The following is a 19,140-nucleotide window of genomic DNA, read 5'->3' as shown; positions in this document are numbered from 1 at the left end:
AGTTAGATGCTTTGTAAAAAGTTGAAAATGGTTCCCAGAAATAGTAAGTAAATTGTAAAAAGTCCAGGATCTATTCTTGCTAAGGTGCTCATATTTTTATTTGAATTTAGCCTGGTGCTAGCAGATTTTCTTATCCCTCAAGTAAAATTTTCAACTGAAGTGTCTCACATTTAGGGCCAGTGTTGTGGCGTAAAGCCACCACCTGCGACACCAGCATCCCATGTGGGCCAAAGGTTTATCCCAGCTGCTGTACTTCCAAATCAGCTCCCTGCTAATGGCTGAGAGAAGGCAGCCAAAGATGGCCCAAGTGCTTGGGCCCATGCCACTCACATTGGAAAGCCTGAAGAAGCTCTTGGCTCCTGTCTTTGGCCTGGCCCCACCCCACCTATTGAGATCATTTTGGGAGTAAACCAACAATTCTCTCTCCCTCCCTCATTCTTTCTCTCCACCCCCCCCCCACTAGCTCTGTCTCACTCTCTATCTCTGTTTCTATCTCTCTCCCTCTCTCTGTAACTCTGACTTTCAAATAAATAAGTAAACCTTTAAAGAAAAGAAAAGGACTGTCTTTAAGTTAAATAGCAGAAGCTGAGAGGAGATCTGAGTTGGCTCAGGTTTGGACTGTCAGACTGGAGAATGCTTGTGCTGTCTAGAGGAGATGCCCCATCTGTCCCCCACGTCTACTCACCATGTGAGGAGGGGCCTCTGTATTTCAGACCTTGTAAATTTTCAAAGGAAGCCAAATCACAGTGTGCGTGTGGCATTCCCTGTGTCCTTTAAATGTTGGGTGAAAGGAGAAAGTCTTAACAGTGTGTTCCAGACTCAGGTCTGCTGACCATATGTGGGTTAGGCAGGACCAGCTGATCGCTCTGTCCTCTGCCCCTTTCATGCTGTGGTGGTCTCTCCACCTACCCTTCTGTGTCATTCCAGTTTATCCAGAGCTGTGAGTGAGGCCCAACATCTGTAGTCCAGCGCTGAGATTTGCATCTGCTGCCTTTATAAACCCTGGAGATGTCTCTCTGTTTTGTGTGTGTGTGTGTGTGTGTGTGTTTCCTATTATGCTCTGAGGTTAAACAGCCCTTAACAAAAAGACACAGTGCCCCGGTTCTCTGTGCTTCCAAGCTCTAAGGTCAGTTGCTGAAATCATTTTTTCCGTGTGAAGAGGGTGTCCTTAAGGGAAGGCATTAGAAATGTGCTTGGAGTACTTTCCTACTTAATAGCAAATAGTTTAGTCCTTGGTAAGCCGCTATGAAAGGATTGTTGTCTGAGTGTTGCTTTAACATGCCACCCAAGAAGCTGTATCTTTTCTTTTTTTAATCTCAAGACTAATATCTGTGATTTTTTGCCTCATTATCTGTTTTCTATCACTTTTGTATGCAAATGGTCAAAATGAAGGAAAGGACACTGCTCACTGGTTAGGGCTGATGCTCAGAATATATGAAGAGAAAAACATAAGTTCGGGGGTAAGTGCCAGATATATCCACTCTGTTAGTGCACATTTGTAGATTAAAAAGCTCACTTTACTGAATAATTTAAAATACATTTGTACCATCTGTTCTCCTGCAGATTAACATTGTCCATGATAGCAAAATAACCACATGTTAAATAAATTCTAGATACCACAATCTATTATTCATAGTGGCAATGACATTGGTAATTCAAATGACTCAGCCTTCTCTTGCACCATGTAATTACACTATTGATTGTCCCGTATTGGAAAGAACAACAGAGAACATGTACTTCAGGAATTCTGCCATTTCTTTCACAGAAGACAAACATCAAGTGCAAATGTAGGCTCTGAAGGTAATATTATGGAGGTAACATGAGGGGGATAACAATGGCTGTCTTTATGTGCTCCCTTGTGTCAGTTCAGAACAGAAAGGATCAGAGTGGCTGGTTCATATCCTAGGAACTCTGATATCAGCTTTTATTTTGTTCCATTTTGCTTGCTTCTTTGTTTCTTTTAGGGCTTCTGTGGTCTGCCCTAAATGATTTAGTGCCAGAGTATCTTTGTAAACAAAGGGAATGTATTTCAGTGCCCATTGATTTTGCTTCCCCTGAGCAATTACATTTCACGTTTGAGCCACATCCTATGTATAGTTTCACACTGACTGCGATGCATTCGTGTGTGAAGTCTGCTTCTCTCAAACACATCCTAAGCTTTGGGAGGGCAGAGCTCATTGCCTTCTCCTTTTGTGTCTTTCCCTGTTTCCCACTCTACTGGATTTTTGTGAAAACAAAATAAGCAATGAATAAGTGATTGATTTTAATAGTATAAAATAGGGAGAAAGGTAAAAAAAAAAAAAGTCGCCCATGTTCCAAGCAGAGCAAGTGAATGACTGCTCTCCTCACCTGATTCAGGTGTGGCAACTGTTTGTAGCTTGGCTATTGCTGTGTGCGCCTCGGTAGCAGTAGGATATGACTGCGAGGGCCCTTGAGGACATTCAGAAAGTTTTCCTTGACAAGCATTCAGCCCCTGATCACCCTCTGCAGCCAGGCAACCTTCCTGTGTGGCTGCAAGTGTTCGCTCTGCTTCTCTTTAAATTTCACATCTTCCCTTATCTCCTGAGAGGGTGGAATGCAGTGAGCAGCACTGAAGCACTTCTTTGCAAAAAACAAAAATTCTCCAAAGCATATCATTAAATCACTGCTGTCTCCTCATCTCCAGGCCAAGTGGTACCGATGTATTTAAACACCCATTCTCAGCCACGTTATGTTCTCCAGGGAATTTTCTCTGCGTGCTATCACTGCTCACGCTGAGTGTGGGCTCTTGTTGAATCCAGGAGTCTGTAAGTGAGAAAGAACTCACAGATCCTGGTGTGGCAATTCGACCTTCTTGCCTGCGTAGTAAGGTCTGATGATTGCTGATTTGTCACCAAGTCATCTGTTAAATAGATTTGATGTTGGCAAACCACATTTTTATTCTCCAATTTATGTTTGCTATTCCATGTCCCCACAACTGACACTGCCTTGGTCTCAACTAGGTTGGTTTTTCAGATTCCAAAGTCCATTTGATATCTGAATGCTTTCAAGATCCAGCCTATCATTTCTTTTCCTTCTTTCTCACAAAACATTCCATGTTATTAATAAAATTGTCTAGACCTAAAGCCTATTGTGGGAATCTGCATTTCCTCATGTCACTATCACTTTTCTGATAAACTAGGAAAATGCTGTAGTTATCACATGGTTCTGTAGGTTAGAAGCTGAACAGATAGTACTGAATAAAGTTTGGATGGAAGGTTATTAATCTATCCAATCAAACTTGAAAGAGATAGTGAATATATTAGAGTGAAAAGTCAGGATCAACAGTTACTTATGTTTGCTAATAAAAATGTTTGTAATTTCTATTTCTTTCTTTAAGGTTTTGTAATTTTCATCATAGAGATCTTTAACGTCCTTGGTTAAGTTTATTCCAAGGTATTTGATTGTTTTTGTAGCTATTGTGAATGGGATTGATCTTAGAAGTTCTTCCTCAGCCATGGCATTGTCTGTGTATACAAAGGCTGTTGATTTTTGTGCATTGATTTTATACCCTGCTACTTTGCCAAAATCTTCTATGAGTTCCAATAGTCTCTTAGTAGAGTTCTTTGGGTCCCCTAAATAAAGAATCATGTCATCTGCAAAGAGGGATAGTTTGAGTTCTTCCTTCCCAATTTGTATCCCTTTAATTTCTTTTTCTTGCCTAATAGCTCTGGCTAGAACCTCCAGAACTATATTGAATAGCAGTGGTGAGAGTGGACATCCCTGTCTGGTCCCAGATCTCAGTGGAAATGCTTCCAACTTTTCCCCATTCAATAGGATGTTAGCTGTGGGTTTTTCATAGATTGCTTTGATTGTATTGAGGAATGTTCCTTCCAAGTTCATAATCCATCTGAACTGGATGTCTGAGGAATTTGATATGCTAATAATATATTATATATATATAAAACAATATATAGGGAACTCTGTCTTATGACCCTTTCATTCATAGATCCCTAGTGAACAGAGAAATTAAGGTGACTGTCTGTCCTGCAGTCATCATATCACACCTGGGATGTTGGATTTCAGATACCACAAACATGAATCAGTGCAGAAGGAGTTACCAGGCAAGTGAAGCATCTAGAAATTCTGATATTTTAGAAGCAATCAAAAGAACTGAGGTACCACGGGCTTGGAAGCAGAGAGCATGAAATCTTTCTGCGGGAACCACAAGGTTGTCATTATGACAAAAGAACCAGATTTGCTTTTGAATGACTCCAAGACTACGATCAAGAAGTTGCACTTTTAGAAAGGTGAAATCTGGCTTGGAGCAAAGACCTTGCCCATATTTAGATCTGTTCAAAGATGAGCATGATGGCCCATAGAACCAGCTGTTCTTCACATCAAGGCCAGATACCTGCTGCTCCTTGGAGAGTGTTTTTGTGTTAGGGAAAGACCACGTTCCTAGTTGAGTTCAATGAACCTTGCAACTATTGGGATCTGCTTCATGAAAAATTCTTTTAAGATTTATTTATTTATTTGAAAGTCAGAGTTATACACAGAGAGAAGGAGAGGCAGAAAGATAGAGATAGAGAGATATGTAGGTAGATAGATAGATAGGTAGATAGAGAGGTCTTCCATCTGCTGGTTCACTCCCCTGTTAGCCGCAACAGCTGGAGCTGCGCTGATCCGAAGCCAGGAGATTCTTGTGGGTCTCCCACATGGGTGCAGGGACCCAAGGACTTGGGCCATCTTCCTTCGCTTTCCCAGGCTGTAGTAGAGATCAGAAGTGGAACAGCCAGGACTTGAACCAGCACTCATATGGAATGCTGCCACTGCTGGCTGTGGCTTTACCCACTATGCCACAGCACCAGCCCCAGGAAAAATTCTTCGCATGGTACATGATGGCACCAAGTAAATGCTCAACAGATATTAACTATAATTGTTATTGCCAATGATCATTCTATGGATTTATAACTATCTGATGTGAATAAAGATGATTAAGACTTCTTAAAGTTATTTAAGATTTTAGCAACAGCTTCTGTTTCTAAATAATTAAGATAGTTAAAAAGAACTTATGTCACTTGCAGTTGGTTTATTCTTAATTTATTATCACTTTGTTTCTATAATTGCCTTTATATTCTGTGTTTCCTAGATTTGGGGTTAATTTATCAAATTTAACAGGGAAACGTTATTTACAGGGCTGCTAAGTCACATTTGCTTATATTAAATCATCTAGTGACTAACAGCAATAGTCAACAAAAGAATGACTCATGACAGAAAGAAGATGGATCTCTTCCATTAATTAAAAGGGATGTTTCAGTTTAAGACCTTTTAGAATCTTAATAACTGTGAAGTTCCAGGTCATATTAACTTCTTTGGATTTTTTTCTCAGCTAAGACATTTGGTAGCTCTTAATATTGCAGCTAATATCTGCTGAAGGCATTCATTCATTCACTCCCTTATTCATCTAACAAATGTTGTGCCTGGTCCTGCCTGTATTTGCACTTTCTTGCTCACCTCTTCATGATCTTCTTTGCCCTTTTCCTGAGTCGGTCGTAACAGAAGACCAGCCCCTCCGTCTTCTTCCCTAAGCCCAAGGGCTTCATGGCAGTGATGTCTTGTCCCCCTGCACCACTCTTCTTGAACTCTTTGTTCTCCTCCATAGCAGTTGCCATCATTTTTTTAATAAAAAGAGGTTTATTTATTTGAAGGAAAGAGTTACATAGATCCAGAGGCACAGAGAGAGAGAGAGAGACAGAGAGAGACAGAGAGGGAGAAAGAGAGAGAGGGAGAGAGAAAGGAAGAGAGAGAGGTTTTTACTGGTTCACTCTCCAGATGGCCACAATGGCCAGAGCTGCACAGAACCGAAGCCAGGAGACAGGAGCTTCTTCTGAGTCTCCCCTGTGGGCCCAAGGACTTGGGCCATCTTCCACTGCTTTCCCAGGCCATAGCAGAGAACTGGATCAGAAGTGAAGCATCCAGGACTCTAACTGACACCCATATGGGATGCCAGCACTGCAGGGTGCAGCTTTAACCCATTGCACCACAGCATTGGCCCCTGCCATAACACTTAATAGGCTTTATTTATACGTTTGTTTATCCATCACTGTCGGGATGTTAGCTCCTTGATGGCAGAAGATTTGCCTGTTTTCTTTGCTTCTGGATTCCCAGTACTTAAAATAGCAAGTTGATCAGTGTTTGTTGAATGAATGCATAAACTTGCTAGAGCTCTAGGAAGGTGTCATTTCTTCCCCAGAGCTGCCTTGGCTGGCTTTGCATTACTACCACAAACTACCTTGTAGAGGTTACTTGGGAAGAAAAGAGGGGTTTACTTAACTGACAGTCCTGGAGGTTCCAGAAAAGAGAGGTTTTATGTAGCTCACAGTCCTGGAGGTTCACGGGCATGGCACCTGTTTGGCTCATTTCTGCAGGGACCTCATGGCACAGCAGATGACAGTGCAGCCACGTGTGTCAGGCCAGTGGTTTCGCCTTGAACCTGAACAGAACCAGATTGGGTGGAAGCAACTTGAGCCTTCATAAGTCTCTCGAGAGGACCACTAAGCACTTCCAGAACTCCCCTCCTAGAATCCGCCCCCAGTAACCTAAGGACTTCCTATTAGGCCCCGCCTCTCAAAGATCCCACCACCCTGGGAACTAAGCCTCCAATTAGAATGGATCTCTGGGATCACACCTACCACACCCAAAAATGGACAAGGTTGTGTGGAACCACAGTCACTTGGCTCTGAAACCAGTGTCCTCCTCATGCTTGATCTCTCCCTCATAGTTGGTAACTCTGGAATTGTTCTGTATAAACTCAAGAATCTAGAGGTACTTGACAATGGCAATGGTATGTCACTATTATATGGGTTTGAATACAAGGAAACTCCTTTTGTATCATCTAAATTAGGGAGAAAATTCAGGTCAGGATCTGCATAGTGCCTCTCCATGCTGATCACTCCTTGGCATTTGCCTCTTTAAATGTTTCCCATCTGATTTAGTTTATCGTGAGTCCCCTATTCACTGTCATTTATTCATGGGTCATTGATGCTGAACCTACAAGAAAGGGGGTACAAAATAGATTTGGAGAAACAATAATGAGTAAGAGACAATCGTTGCCTTTGAGCTGCTTTCAACCAAGCATCCGAGGCAAGCCTATAAGTACCTTTTCCAAGCAAGATGTTAACCAAATCACTTACAATCCAAACAAGGATACTCTGAGAATAAAAGGGAGCACCATCGTTCCAAGAGAAGAGATGTATAGCATGCAAGCAAACTGAAGAGTGGGGTTTCCTAGTTTTAAAAGTCAGTGGAGATAAAATATGAATGCAAGACTTTTTTCTTAACAAATATTTGCTGAGCATCTATTATGTGCAGAGAAATGTATGGGGCACGGTGGCACTGCTTCACAAGCAGTCTACTTGGCAGTGTGGTGAATGCAGAGACAAATATACTCGATCTGCCCACCTTGTGGCTTACAGTACACTCAAGGAGAGAGAACATTTAAAAACCATATAATGCAATAATTGATGGTGTAGTCTGAATATTAATGATGCCATGTTAGCGAAACACATTTTATGTAGGATCACTAATACTGTACTGGTGTTTATTTTTAATCCAGAATATTATCAATTGAAGTTAATCTTATCACAGTGCATGAATTGGACAGCAAGTGTATTATATATTACTGTTTTCCTTGATAGGAGTTATGCCAACCACATCTTGTATGTATACACAATAGATGCTCAACTAATGCTGCCTGGCTGGGTTACAGGAATGAGTGAGTAGATTTTTTAAGCAAATCATCTGGCAACCAAATAGATGACAGCATTTGCTCAAGACACCTCTTCTTTACTCAGGCAGCTAGCTGACAGAGCCGTAACACAGAGCTGCGCTGTTTTCCCTCTTGTGATTTTGTAATGATGCGAGACATGTGGCTCTTTGGAAACAGGCTTCAAGTGTTTGAATTCTTTCCTGTGCTTCCTACTGTGGGAAATTCTTTTTCAGCTGAACATTGGCAACAGTTCATATTTTGGCGAGAAGACTGCGCTTTTTAAGTGAAAGTGTGGGGAGTAGTATGGGGCATCTGTCGGAGAAGTCATGTTGTTGAAGCCTGTTGTGCATGTTAAGTGCACTTGTTTCCATTTCCATGCGTTCTACAGCAAAATGTCACTCCATATAACATTCTAGCTGCTTTATAAAGAGTTGGGACATGGGCATTGTGGGGGCCTTTCTACAGCTTCAGTGAATGAGCTTCGCTTTATTCTGTGGATTTCGTTGTTCCTTTAGCTTAGCCTAAACTTTGGATACATAATAGGTATGTTGAGAAAGGATTATCAGTAGTCCTGGGCTTCTGTGGGAGGTGAGAACATAATTTCTTGTCCCTGGGACCAGGCCTACTTTCCTGTCCCTCTGTGTGATGAAACCACGAACAAACAAAGCTTACTTAACTACACGCTCCACCAACTTCCTCTTCTAAGGCTTTTAAGTCTGGGCAGTTGGGCTTCTGACAGACTGCGGTAGGCTTGATAAACTGCCACTTCATGTGCTCAACAGGCTCCCTCCGGGCTTTTGAGGAGCTGGCAGATTTTGAGAGAAACTGCTCTGAAAGGAGTATTCCATTCGATGGAGAATAAAACTTTTTAAAGGTGATGAAAATCTATGGTGCATTCGTTCCAAACTTGCCTTCTTTTTAAAAGGAAGCAGTCTGTTGGCTTACAAGAAAGTTTTTCTTGCTGTAGAGTTGAGTGATGCCTATGATGACTGATTGATGAGCATTTGTGTTCTTAAAATTCTTTTTTTTTTTTTTTTTTTTTTTTTTTTTTTTTTTGACAGGCAGAGTGGACAGTGAGAGAGAGAGACAGAGAGAAAGGTCTTCCTTTGCCGTTGGTTCACCCTCCAATGGCCGCCACGGCCCGCGCGCTGCGGCCGGCGCACCGCGCTGATCCGATGGCAGGAGCCAGGAGCCAGGTGCTTTTCCTGGTCTCCCATGGGGTGCAGGGCCCAAGCACCTGGGCCATCCTCCACTGCACTCCCTGGCCACAGCAGAGAGCTGGCCTGGAAGAGGGGCAACCGGGACAGAATCTGGCGCCCCGACCGGGACTAGAACCCGGTGTGCCGGCGCCGCTAGGCGGAGGATTAGCCTAGTGAGCCGCGGCGCCGGCCCTGTTCTTAAAATTCTAAAAAGCATATGGTGTCAACACTCTTCAAAAATCCAAGGGCCGGAGTCATGATAATAAAATCCCAACAGATGTTTCTATGCCAGAATGTTAACATCTACCAGGCAAATGTTATATTTGTTATACTCAATGAAGTTGTTTATAAATTATCCTTTTTTAGTTCACACCTAGTAGTTATAAATATTAGCGTCTGTAGTATACCATGTGATGTTCTGATACATGTACACATTGTGTAATGTTCCAATCAGTACAAGCATACTTATCTCCTCATTTACCACTTCTTTGTGGTGAGAACATTCGTGGTCCTTTCTTCTAGCTTTTTTAAAATACAAAATACGCTATCTACAGTCACCCTGATGCCCAGACAGAAAGCCAGAACATACTTTTCCTCTCCAACCGTAGCTTGTCCCTGTTGCCCAGTGTTTCCCCACCCTTCTCTTAGCCCCTTTCTTTCCCCAGCCTCTGGTAACCACCATGCACTCTCAACTTCTATGAGAGCAGCTTTTATGGAATCCCCATATGTATGAGATCTCGTGACATGTGCCTTTCTGTGCTTGACTTTATGTTCCTTTAACATAGTTCCTTGCAAGTCTGTCCGTACAGTAGCAAGAAGTAGGATTCAATTCTTTATATTGCTGAATAGTATTCTATTGTTAAGATATGCACCACACTTTCTTTATCCATTCACGTGGTGATGGATGTTTAGATTGATTCCACTTCTTGGCTATTGTGAATTGGATTTTAGAAACATGGGAATCCAGATATCTCTTTGGAATACTGATTTCATTTCCTTTGGATGTATTATCAGTTCTATTTTTAGTTTTTTGAAGGATATCTATAATGTTCCTCATAACAACTGTACTAATTTATGTTCCTACAAATAGGATATAAGGGTTCCCTTTTCTCCATATCCTTGCCAGATCTTGTTGTCTTTTGTCTTAATTAACTTTGTTTGGAAAGCAGGGGTGGGGTATTTCACAGACAAAGGTTGAACTTCCATCTCCTGGTTCATTCCCCAAATTCTTGCAACAGTTGGGTCTGGCCCAGGCCAAAGCCAGGAGGTAGTAACTCAGTCTGGCTCTCCCATTTGGGTGGCAGGGACCCAAATACTTGAGTCATCACTTACTGCCTCCTAGGTGTGCATTAGCGGGAAGCTGGAGTTAGGAATGGAGTGAGGACTTGAACTCAGGTGCTCTGGTAAGGGATGTGGGCATCTCAAAGGCTATCCTGGACACTGTGGCCAATCCTTGCTTCATCTTTGTCTTTTGGATGATAGCCATTCTAACTAGAGTGTGCTAATATCTTATTCTGATTTTGATTTTGATTTCTCTGATTATTACTGATTTCCAAATTTTTATATACTTGCAGGCCATTTTTATACCTTATTTTGAGAAATGTCTATTTAGATCTATTGACCATTCTTAAATCAAATTTTTATTTTTGCTGTTGAGGTGAGTTCTTTATATATTGTATTTTAAACTCTTATTAGATGTATAATTTACACTTTCTCTCATTTGTAGGCTATCTCTTCTCCATTGTTGTATCCTATATTCTCCGGAAGCTTTTTAGTCTGACTTAATCCCATTTTTCTGTTTTTGCTTTTATTTCTTATGTGTTGTAGTCCTATCCAAAAACATGTGATCATATTTTCATGTCATTAAGTGTTTCCCCTATGTTTTCTTTTTTGTAGTTTCTTACTTTGGGGTATTTAAGTCTTTTAACAATTCTGAGTTGATTTTTGTATGTGGTAAGAGATGGGGTTTTGTTTCATTTCTTTGCTTGTGTTATCCAGTATCCCTGGTACCATTTATTGAAGAGACTCTCCTTTCCTTAATGTGTGTTCTTAGCACCTGTGTTGAAAATCACTTTGGTGTAGTGTGAGGTTTTAATTCTAGGCTCTCTATTCTGCTCCATTGGTCTGTTTATCTGTTTTTGTGTCAATACCGTGCTGCTTTGATTGTTATGGCTTTGTGGTATATTTTGAAGTTGGGTAGAATGATGCCTCCTGCTGTGTTCTTTTTACTGAAGATTGCTTTAGCTATTAGGCCCTTTTTTAAATTTTTTATTTAGTAAATATAAATTTTCAAAGTACAGTTAATGGATTACAATGGCTTCCCCCCCCCATAATTTCCCTCCCACTCACACCCCTCCCATCTCCCACTCCCTCTCCCATTCCATTCACATCAAGATTCATTTTCAATTATCTTTATATACAGAAGATCAGTTCAGTAAATATTTCATCAGTTTGCACCCACACAGAAACACAAAGTGTAAAATACTGTTTCAGTACTAGTTATAGCATTACTTCACCTTGGACAACACACTATGGACAGATCCCACATGAGAAGTAAGTACACAGTGACTCCTGTTGTTGACTTAACAATTTGACACTCCTGTTTATGGCGTCAGTAATCTCCCTAGGCTCTAGTCATGAGTTGCCAAGGCTATGGAAGCCTTTTGAGTTCGCCAAGTTCGATCTTATTCCGACAGGGTCATAGTCAAAGTGGAAGTTCTCTCCTCCCTTCAGAGAAAGGTACCTCCTTCTTTGATGGCCCCGTTCTTTCCACTGGGATCTCACTCGCAGAGATCTTCCATTTAGGGCTTCTTCCCCCCCCCCCCCAGGGTGTCTTGGCTTTCCATGCCTAAAATACTCTCATGGGCTCTTCAGCCATATCCAAATGCCTTAAGGGCTGATTCTGAGGCCAGAGTGCTATTTAGGACATCTGCCATTCTATGAGTTTACTGTGTATCCCGCTTCCCATGATGGATTGTTCTCTCCCTTTTTGATTCTATCAGCTAGTATTAGCAGACACTAGACTTGTTTGTGTGATCTCTTTGACTCTTAGCCCTTTTTATGTTTCATATGAATTTTACAATTTTTTCTAATCCTGTGAAGAATGTCATTGGTACTTTGATAAGGATTACATTGAAGCTATAGATTGCTTTGGCTAGTATGGGCATTTTAACAATATTTATTTTTCCAGTTGTGGCAGATATGAGAGAGGAAGGGAGAGTAAGACCTTAGAGCATCTCTCTGCCAAATTTTCAAACTTAAATGTTGAACATTTTCTGCGGGGTAGCAGGGAGCTGTTAAATAAGTCCAACCAAGACACTCATTTGTTCAGATTTCCATTTTTTAGGGCACTTGACAGTCAAGTGGAGGATATATTGGAGGAAGAAAGACTGGAAGTATAACCTTCAGGCAGAATTTTTAAAAGGGGCATAAGTAACAGAGGTGTTAAGCAAAGTACAAGGTGTAAGAGAGTCAAGATGTATGTTCTGAACTCTGGAGGCAGGTCAACAGGTCCCTCATTCTGACTCCGTCACTTAACACTATATGTGATCTGGAGTTTATAGCTTCTTCTCTTGGTGCTTTGTTTTTCTTATCTTAAAAATTAATATAACAATAGTACCCATTAATATGAGGTTATGAGCCTTAAGTGAGTGAATTCCTGACAACAATGGTGCCTAGCATGTAAAAAGCCTATGATCAGTATTAGCTAATTATTGTTAGTATTAATAATATCATTACTGTTAATATTATTTCTGTCTTTAGGGTTTCTGGCCTGCTAAGAGCAGTGATTGTCAGATCCTGGACTGGATAATGGCAATGCAGAGGATACAGGATGAAATGTATTGGGTTGGGGGAAGTAGAAAAAGCATTGATGTGAACTGAACTATAAATGCTGGAATGCAGTGCCAATGGGACTTCCAAGTGGAATTTTCCCATGAATAGTTGGTGCTAACAGCAGATAGATCAAACTCAGGATGAAGACATAAGAGCGTTTCAGCACAAAAGGGCATTTAAAACCTCTTGATTGGACATTGACGATAAGGATGAAAGCCAGAACCAAAAAGAAGCTGAGGGTTATGGGCAGATTTGAATGCCAACAGCACTGCCATGGGTTATGGGCAGATTTGAATGCCAACAGCACTGCCATGGTGTGAGTGTGTGGGGGAGGGGAGGGGAGACACAACATCCCCGTGTCCTCAAAGTGCCACTCACTAGCAGTTGCTTTTAACCGCTGTGCAGGCCCCTACTCCCATCCCAACTTCCAGCCTACAGGAGCAGCATGATGCTCCATATGCCTTCGTGTGATTTCCACCTTTGTGTTAATGTTCTCAGGGCTTAGAACCATGGGGTTGAGATCTGTGCCAGCTCTGTGCTGGTCTGCCACAGAAATCCCAGTGTGACAAACAAAGCAGAGGTGGGCACGTGTGGCTGTTTTACTGAGATTTGAGCTCTATTTTGCTGTGAGCCTGTACTGACCGTGGTTCTAATCTTTAAATGAAATTAAGTTCTCCAGTGCATTTTTATTTTCCCAAAGGGACAATCCCAGAGAAAGGGATCCCCAGAGAAAGGGCGTTGCTGAACATGGGAAGACATGGCTTTCCCTAAGAGGTGGCTCCCTGGTAGTTGAACAGAGTTCTCACTGATTCAAGAGTCTAGATTCTTGGCAGGTGGAATTTTTAATAATAATCTCTTCTCGTGCCAATTTAAGTGCAAGTAATTCCCAGAAGCTCCTGCCAGGCTCTTGGTAAATCATTGCTCAGGCACAAGCAAAAATGCACCTGCTAAGGAAACCATGGGAGTCGACCAATCAGAGGACACATAATTCTCTTGCCCAGAGACGTCTGCTTTGCCCTTCAGTGACTGCTTAGTAGCCCTCCTAGGAAATTCTTCCGTGAAGTAGCCCTTATCCTCTGTGACTGGACAGAGACTCCTAAATTAGCTGGCAGGGAGAATTGCTTTCCTGTGCTTTACCTCTTCGGACTCTGATATGAGGGACGAGGTCCAAAGGGCCTCTTGAATTTACCAACTACAAATCACACCACTCATCTGTCACAATTAGCCAGCAGTCATTGGGCACCACTTCACAGTGTGAAATTAGTGATGTTTCCCCAAATTATGAAATATTATTCTGAGTGAAAAAAAAATTTACTGAAGATTGAAAACATAGGAACAACCCATTCCAATTAATCTCCTCCTAATTATGTAAATTAAGAAAAATTATTTACTAACTGCACTATGCTTGAAGAATTCTCTCATGTTGATGAGGCTTCAAACTTCTGCCTTTACACACCTGGGCAAAGATTTTATAAACCATTTCATTATGTCTAGAATACTTCAGGTTTTTTTTTTTTTAAGATTTATTTATTCATTTGAAAGGCAGAGTTATAGACAGGCAGAGGCAGAGTGACAGAGAGAAAAGTCTTCCATCTGCTGGTTTGCTGGTTCACTCCCCAGATGGCTTCATTGGCCGGAGCTGTGCCAATCCAAAGCCAGGAGCAAGGAGCTTCTTCCAGGTCTCCCACGCTGGTGCAGGGGCCCAAGGACTTGCGCCATCTTCTACTGCTATCCCAGGCCATAGCATAGAGCTGGATTGGAAGTGGAGCAGCCAGGTCTTGTGATATGATGCTCACATGGGAGGCTGGCACTACAGGCAGTGTCTTTACCCACTACACCACAGCGCCAGCCTAATATTTCAGTACTTGTAGACTGCTTTTTGTGAGCACCCTCATAACAATTTCATTTTAGCAATGAACCATGCATGATCCCTGAGCATTTTGGAGGTTGGTCACCCCATTTTTATGCTATAAAGAATCAGACTGGGACCAATGCTGTAGCACAACAGGTTTAGCCATAGCTTACAATGATGGCATCCCATATTGGAGTGCTGGTGTGAGGCCCAACGGTTTCCAGTGCAGCTTCCTGCTAATGAATATGAGAAAGCAACAGATGATGGCCCAAGTACTTAGACCCTTGCCACCCCTGTGGGAGACCAGGATGGAGTTCCTGATTCCTGACTTCATCCTAGCCCAGCCCTGGCTGTTACAGGTGATGGTAGAGAGAACCAGCAAATAGAATGTCTCTCTCTCTCTCTGTAAGTGTGTGTGTGTGTCCCTCTCTCTCTGTTTCTCTGTCTTTCAAATAATAAATATTTTTTAAAAAAGAAACGGACTTGAATTATCAATAAATAGTGTTTTCAAGAGTGTAGGGATATCAAGTGGATGTTTGGCCTTATAGCTGATGTCTAGGTCTCATAACAGAATGCCTACATTTGATTCCTGGCTCCAGTTCCTAACCCCAGCTTCCTACTGGTGCACCTCTGGGAGGCAGCAGGTGGTGGCCCAAGTAATTGGATCCCTGCCACTCACACAGGGGATGATCGAATCCCCAGTTCCCAGCTTTGGTCCAGCTCTGTCCTTGTCCTGGCTGCTATTTGGCAAGTGGCCAGCATATGGGAGCCACTCTCTCTCCCTCTCTCTCTCTTTCTCTCACTCTCTCTCCACCCCTCAGGTCCCTCCCCCCAATAATCATAATAATTTTCATCTTTCTGCCTGACTGGTAGAAATATGATCTGCTTTACCCTACTAAAGAAAAAGATACACATAACTTGTGATCTAGCAACTCATTTTTGGAAATAAGAGTACAAATCAGTTTGAGCATATTAACATGGCTGTTGTTTGTACAAGTCCAAAATCATATGCCCATCAAAAAGGGCTGATTGAGAAAAAAATGGTACATCCATGCTTTGAAATCTTGTGTAACTATCAAAAAATACACACTTGATATCTGCTCATTGACTAAAAATTATACATGGTTTCTTTTAAGTATATTTATAGTTATGGAGAAATATGTACAACATGAACCCACTTCATAAAAAGGAAGGAGAAACCCTACACATGTGTGTATTTGTGTGTATATGCACATGTGTGTATGTATATGTACACATATGTATTTGGTAGAATAAGCATAAAGAAAAAGGTAATAATAATGGGGAGGGAAAAGATAAAAAGCTTTTTTTATTTATACACCTCCATGTCAATTAACATATTAAAACTAACATCATTTTGTAAATATATATATATATAACAAAATCATTGGCTAAAAATGATGATTGTTAAATAAAAAATTCTCTTCCCCTCCAACCTTAAAATGTATTCATTTAAATGGTATCTGTTGTTCAAACCCAAATAGTTTCTGAATTTGGATATGACAGAATAAAATAAAGCTTTCGTTTCAATATGCTCTGTGTTTTCCCAGGTCACAGGACTCTTAAATAAAACGGTGTGTATGTTCAAATCCTGGGTAATAGCGTTATCATTATAGGATTATATAGTGCAAGTAGAAAAGTTACCCTGCACAAGGGTATGAAAAGTGCTGTCTTAAGGCTGTGAATAAGGACCTCCACGGTTTTCTGGCTGTCCCTCTGCAGAGCCAAGTGAGAGCTACTGAAAACCAGGGGCTGAGCAGAGCTCTAACTTTACTGTGAGACTTCACTGCCTTCCGTGGAATTATTTCATAGCATTTCTAATTTCTCCAGCTTGCCTAGCATGGGGCATGAAAACTGAAGGTACAAAGAAGCGAGGAAGAATGTGCTCTCAGTTTTGTAATGGCCACTCATCCAAAGAGCAGATAGTGGTTGCATTTCTGAAAGGGTGAAAAAAATCAGCATCCAAATCAGGGCGTTGGCACGTAGTCTACGCTTTTTTTTTTTTTTTTTTTTTGGTCGTTAGAGGCAACGACTTCAGACTTCAATGCTGTTGTGAACAGTCACATACAAACATACAAATGAGAATCCACAATTTTTTTGACCAGAAACTTGGAAACCCATCCATAATCATTTCCATTGCCTATCTCCTTTTCTAATGATCTATAATCAGTTTAGCAAACAGTTTTTTCCCTTTGAAAGTCTAGCAAATAATCAATTTGTTCCTTTCGATCAGATGCGTGCCGAGTGTCTAGGTAAACGACTGATTACTCAACCAGTAACGTGACATAATTTAGATGATCTGCAAAGAACGCGTTAAACCAGATTTTAGTCTGAGTGGAAAGAGGCTTTTGTGGAGAGCCAGAATTTCTACATCTGCTCAGCCAGTAATTGGTCGGAGCATGACTCTGGTTAGAAATAAGCAACAAGGGCCCTGTATGCATGAACGGAAAACAAGGTAGACCGCGTAGCCTCAGAGAAACCCGCGGTAACTCTTCACGAAGGGCAGCGCCAGGAGGCTAGTGAGCGGCAGATGTCGGAACGCCCCGATCTGGCACATTCTTTCCAGCCTGGGCTGACTCCTCAGATTCGCTTTGACTTCCTGCCTTTCCGATCAAATGAGTTTGCCAAGCAGCTGTGAGCACCTAACGCTGGGGAAGGTGGCTCGATTCTGCAGCGCTTTTGTGCAAGGGTCGCCTTATGCCATCAACAAGCCAATCGATATTAAGCCACAGAGGAGACGGTAACTGTCTTGCTTGCCTCTAGTTGTCAGTGGAAGTGTGTCTTGTGACCCTTAACTGCTTTGGAGGTCGGCTGAGCTGGGAGGGGCAGGGGGAGACGTTAGGTCTGAGCTTCAGCGTCCTAGGTAGTTGGGAAAAAATTAACCAGAGAGGAAACTTGAAAAATATTCTTCGCTTAGCAGTTTAGTGAAAGCTAATCTAGTTTCAAGGTCTGTCGATTTTAAGAACTGGAAAGATTATTCGTGCTTGTATTACCATCTGAATTGTCCATGGTAAGAATTTAAAAGAGGGTTTAGCCAAATAGTTAATATATTTATGAACGGCTCTCAGTCCCGGATGCCCCAATAACTCATAACCTACAATGCCAGTGTGGACTAAACATGTTACCATTGTACGGAAAGCCTTCTTTCCCTGTGGCCGGGGCGGGGCGGGGGGGCGGGTGGCAAAAGATGGTTATACATTTTTTCTGTAGAGGAATTGTCATTTCCAGATCAATGTCCCAGAATTTTGCTAACTCATGGTCTCCAGCCCCCCCACCCCCATATACACCTCCTGTTACACAGGCAAACTCCTGTTCCCATAATTAGGGATTTCAGAGTTGAGCTCAGTGTTTTCACTGCCATGACAGAGGATGTCCACTAAGTAGCCCCTTTCTACCCTTTGGCCTATTTATGCAGAACAGCGATGATACGCTTGACGGACAGGTGCCAAAATCAACCTTCAGTTTGGGTTTCACACAATGTCATTTTATTCAGCATTGAGCAATGAACTTCAGAAGCATTTTAGCAAGATGTTCCATTCTTTCTGTGGAAACGCCAGTTCTTTCTAATTTCATGAATTCCCAGGAGAAAAAATATGCAAATTCTTAAAGCTATGTATCTTACTTGAAGCCAGTTATTATCTTTTGAACCTTTTCCTTCTCTTTTTTCTAATTATACACACATAAACACACACACACACAAACACATACACACAGACTCACACACATACACACAAATCTGGACAAAACATTTTGCCAGATTTGACCTTATTATAAATGTGAAAGAAACATCTAGATTTTTGAGTGACCAAATGCCTTGGGACTTAGTTTTTCGAGTGTAAAAATATTTTCTTGGGTTGGTGAGAATGAATGTTTTTTAATTGTTGTGAGGGCATTATTTTACTTCCCCCCAGGGTATCAAAAACGTTCTGTGCAGTTCTAGAACCGTATGAATTTCTAACAGGCTACCAGGGAGAAGCAGCTGTTTGAAATGCATTCAGGAAAATGTGTCCAACATTACTCTGTTGCTGTCTGCTTCTCTCTCATGTCTGTCCTCAGTGAGGGCGATATTGTAAACCATAACAAATTGCCAAATCCTTATGTAAATACTATATGCATGTCACCTTTTATTCTGCTTCGAGGTAATTGCCATTTTGTAGAAGTACATTGGAGTATATTTTATGTCAGCTGCTGAACATGTGCACATACCCAGGAAATTTCACACTTAGCCCAGTGAGTTCTAAAATTGGCCATCACAGGATATTTTGCGAGTGAATCCTTCTGAAAGGTATAATAACCAGGATTTTATGACATAGTCCTTGAAATTTGTAAAGCTTCTGCAATCCTACTTTCTTTTAATATAATATGTCTTATAGCCAGTAAGTAAATCAACGAAGCGAATTTTTGTGCAAGAAATGCCACTTAAATCAGTGTACCTAGAGCTTTGCTTCGCAGGCAGCACAAACGTGACAACCAATGCGATGAAAGCTGTGGATGGAGGGAGAGCATGA

At 41.5% G+C, this 19,140-nt stretch overlaps 1 protein-coding gene across 17 annotated transcripts in view; it reads left to right on the top strand.

Moving 5' to 3' along the window:
• Positions 1–19,140, top strand: part of PDE4D (phosphodiesterase 4D) — a 1,654,385-nt gene that overhangs the window by 1,202,320 nt on the left and 432,925 nt on the right. Inside the window, exon 1 of one of the 17 annotated variants that reach the window (XM_008262254.4) lies at positions 17,147–17,372. The exons of the other annotated variants lie outside the window; for them this stretch is intronic. Within the exon in view, the coding sequence (XP_008260476.1) occupies positions 17,248–17,372 (125 nt within the window). The 5' untranslated portion in view covers positions 17,147–17,247. Of the gene's footprint in view, positions 1–17,146; positions 17,373–19,140 lie in introns of those variants that run through there. 17 annotated transcript variants of the gene reach the window in all.

The sequence above is a fragment of the Oryctolagus cuniculus genome, chromosome 14, assembly GCF_964237555.1.
Source record: "Oryctolagus cuniculus chromosome 14, mOryCun1.1, whole genome shotgun sequence".
NCBI classification, from domain to species: Eukaryota; Metazoa; Chordata; class Mammalia; order Lagomorpha; family Leporidae; genus Oryctolagus; species Oryctolagus cuniculus.
This window is presented reverse-complemented; position numbering and strand designations above follow the sequence as displayed.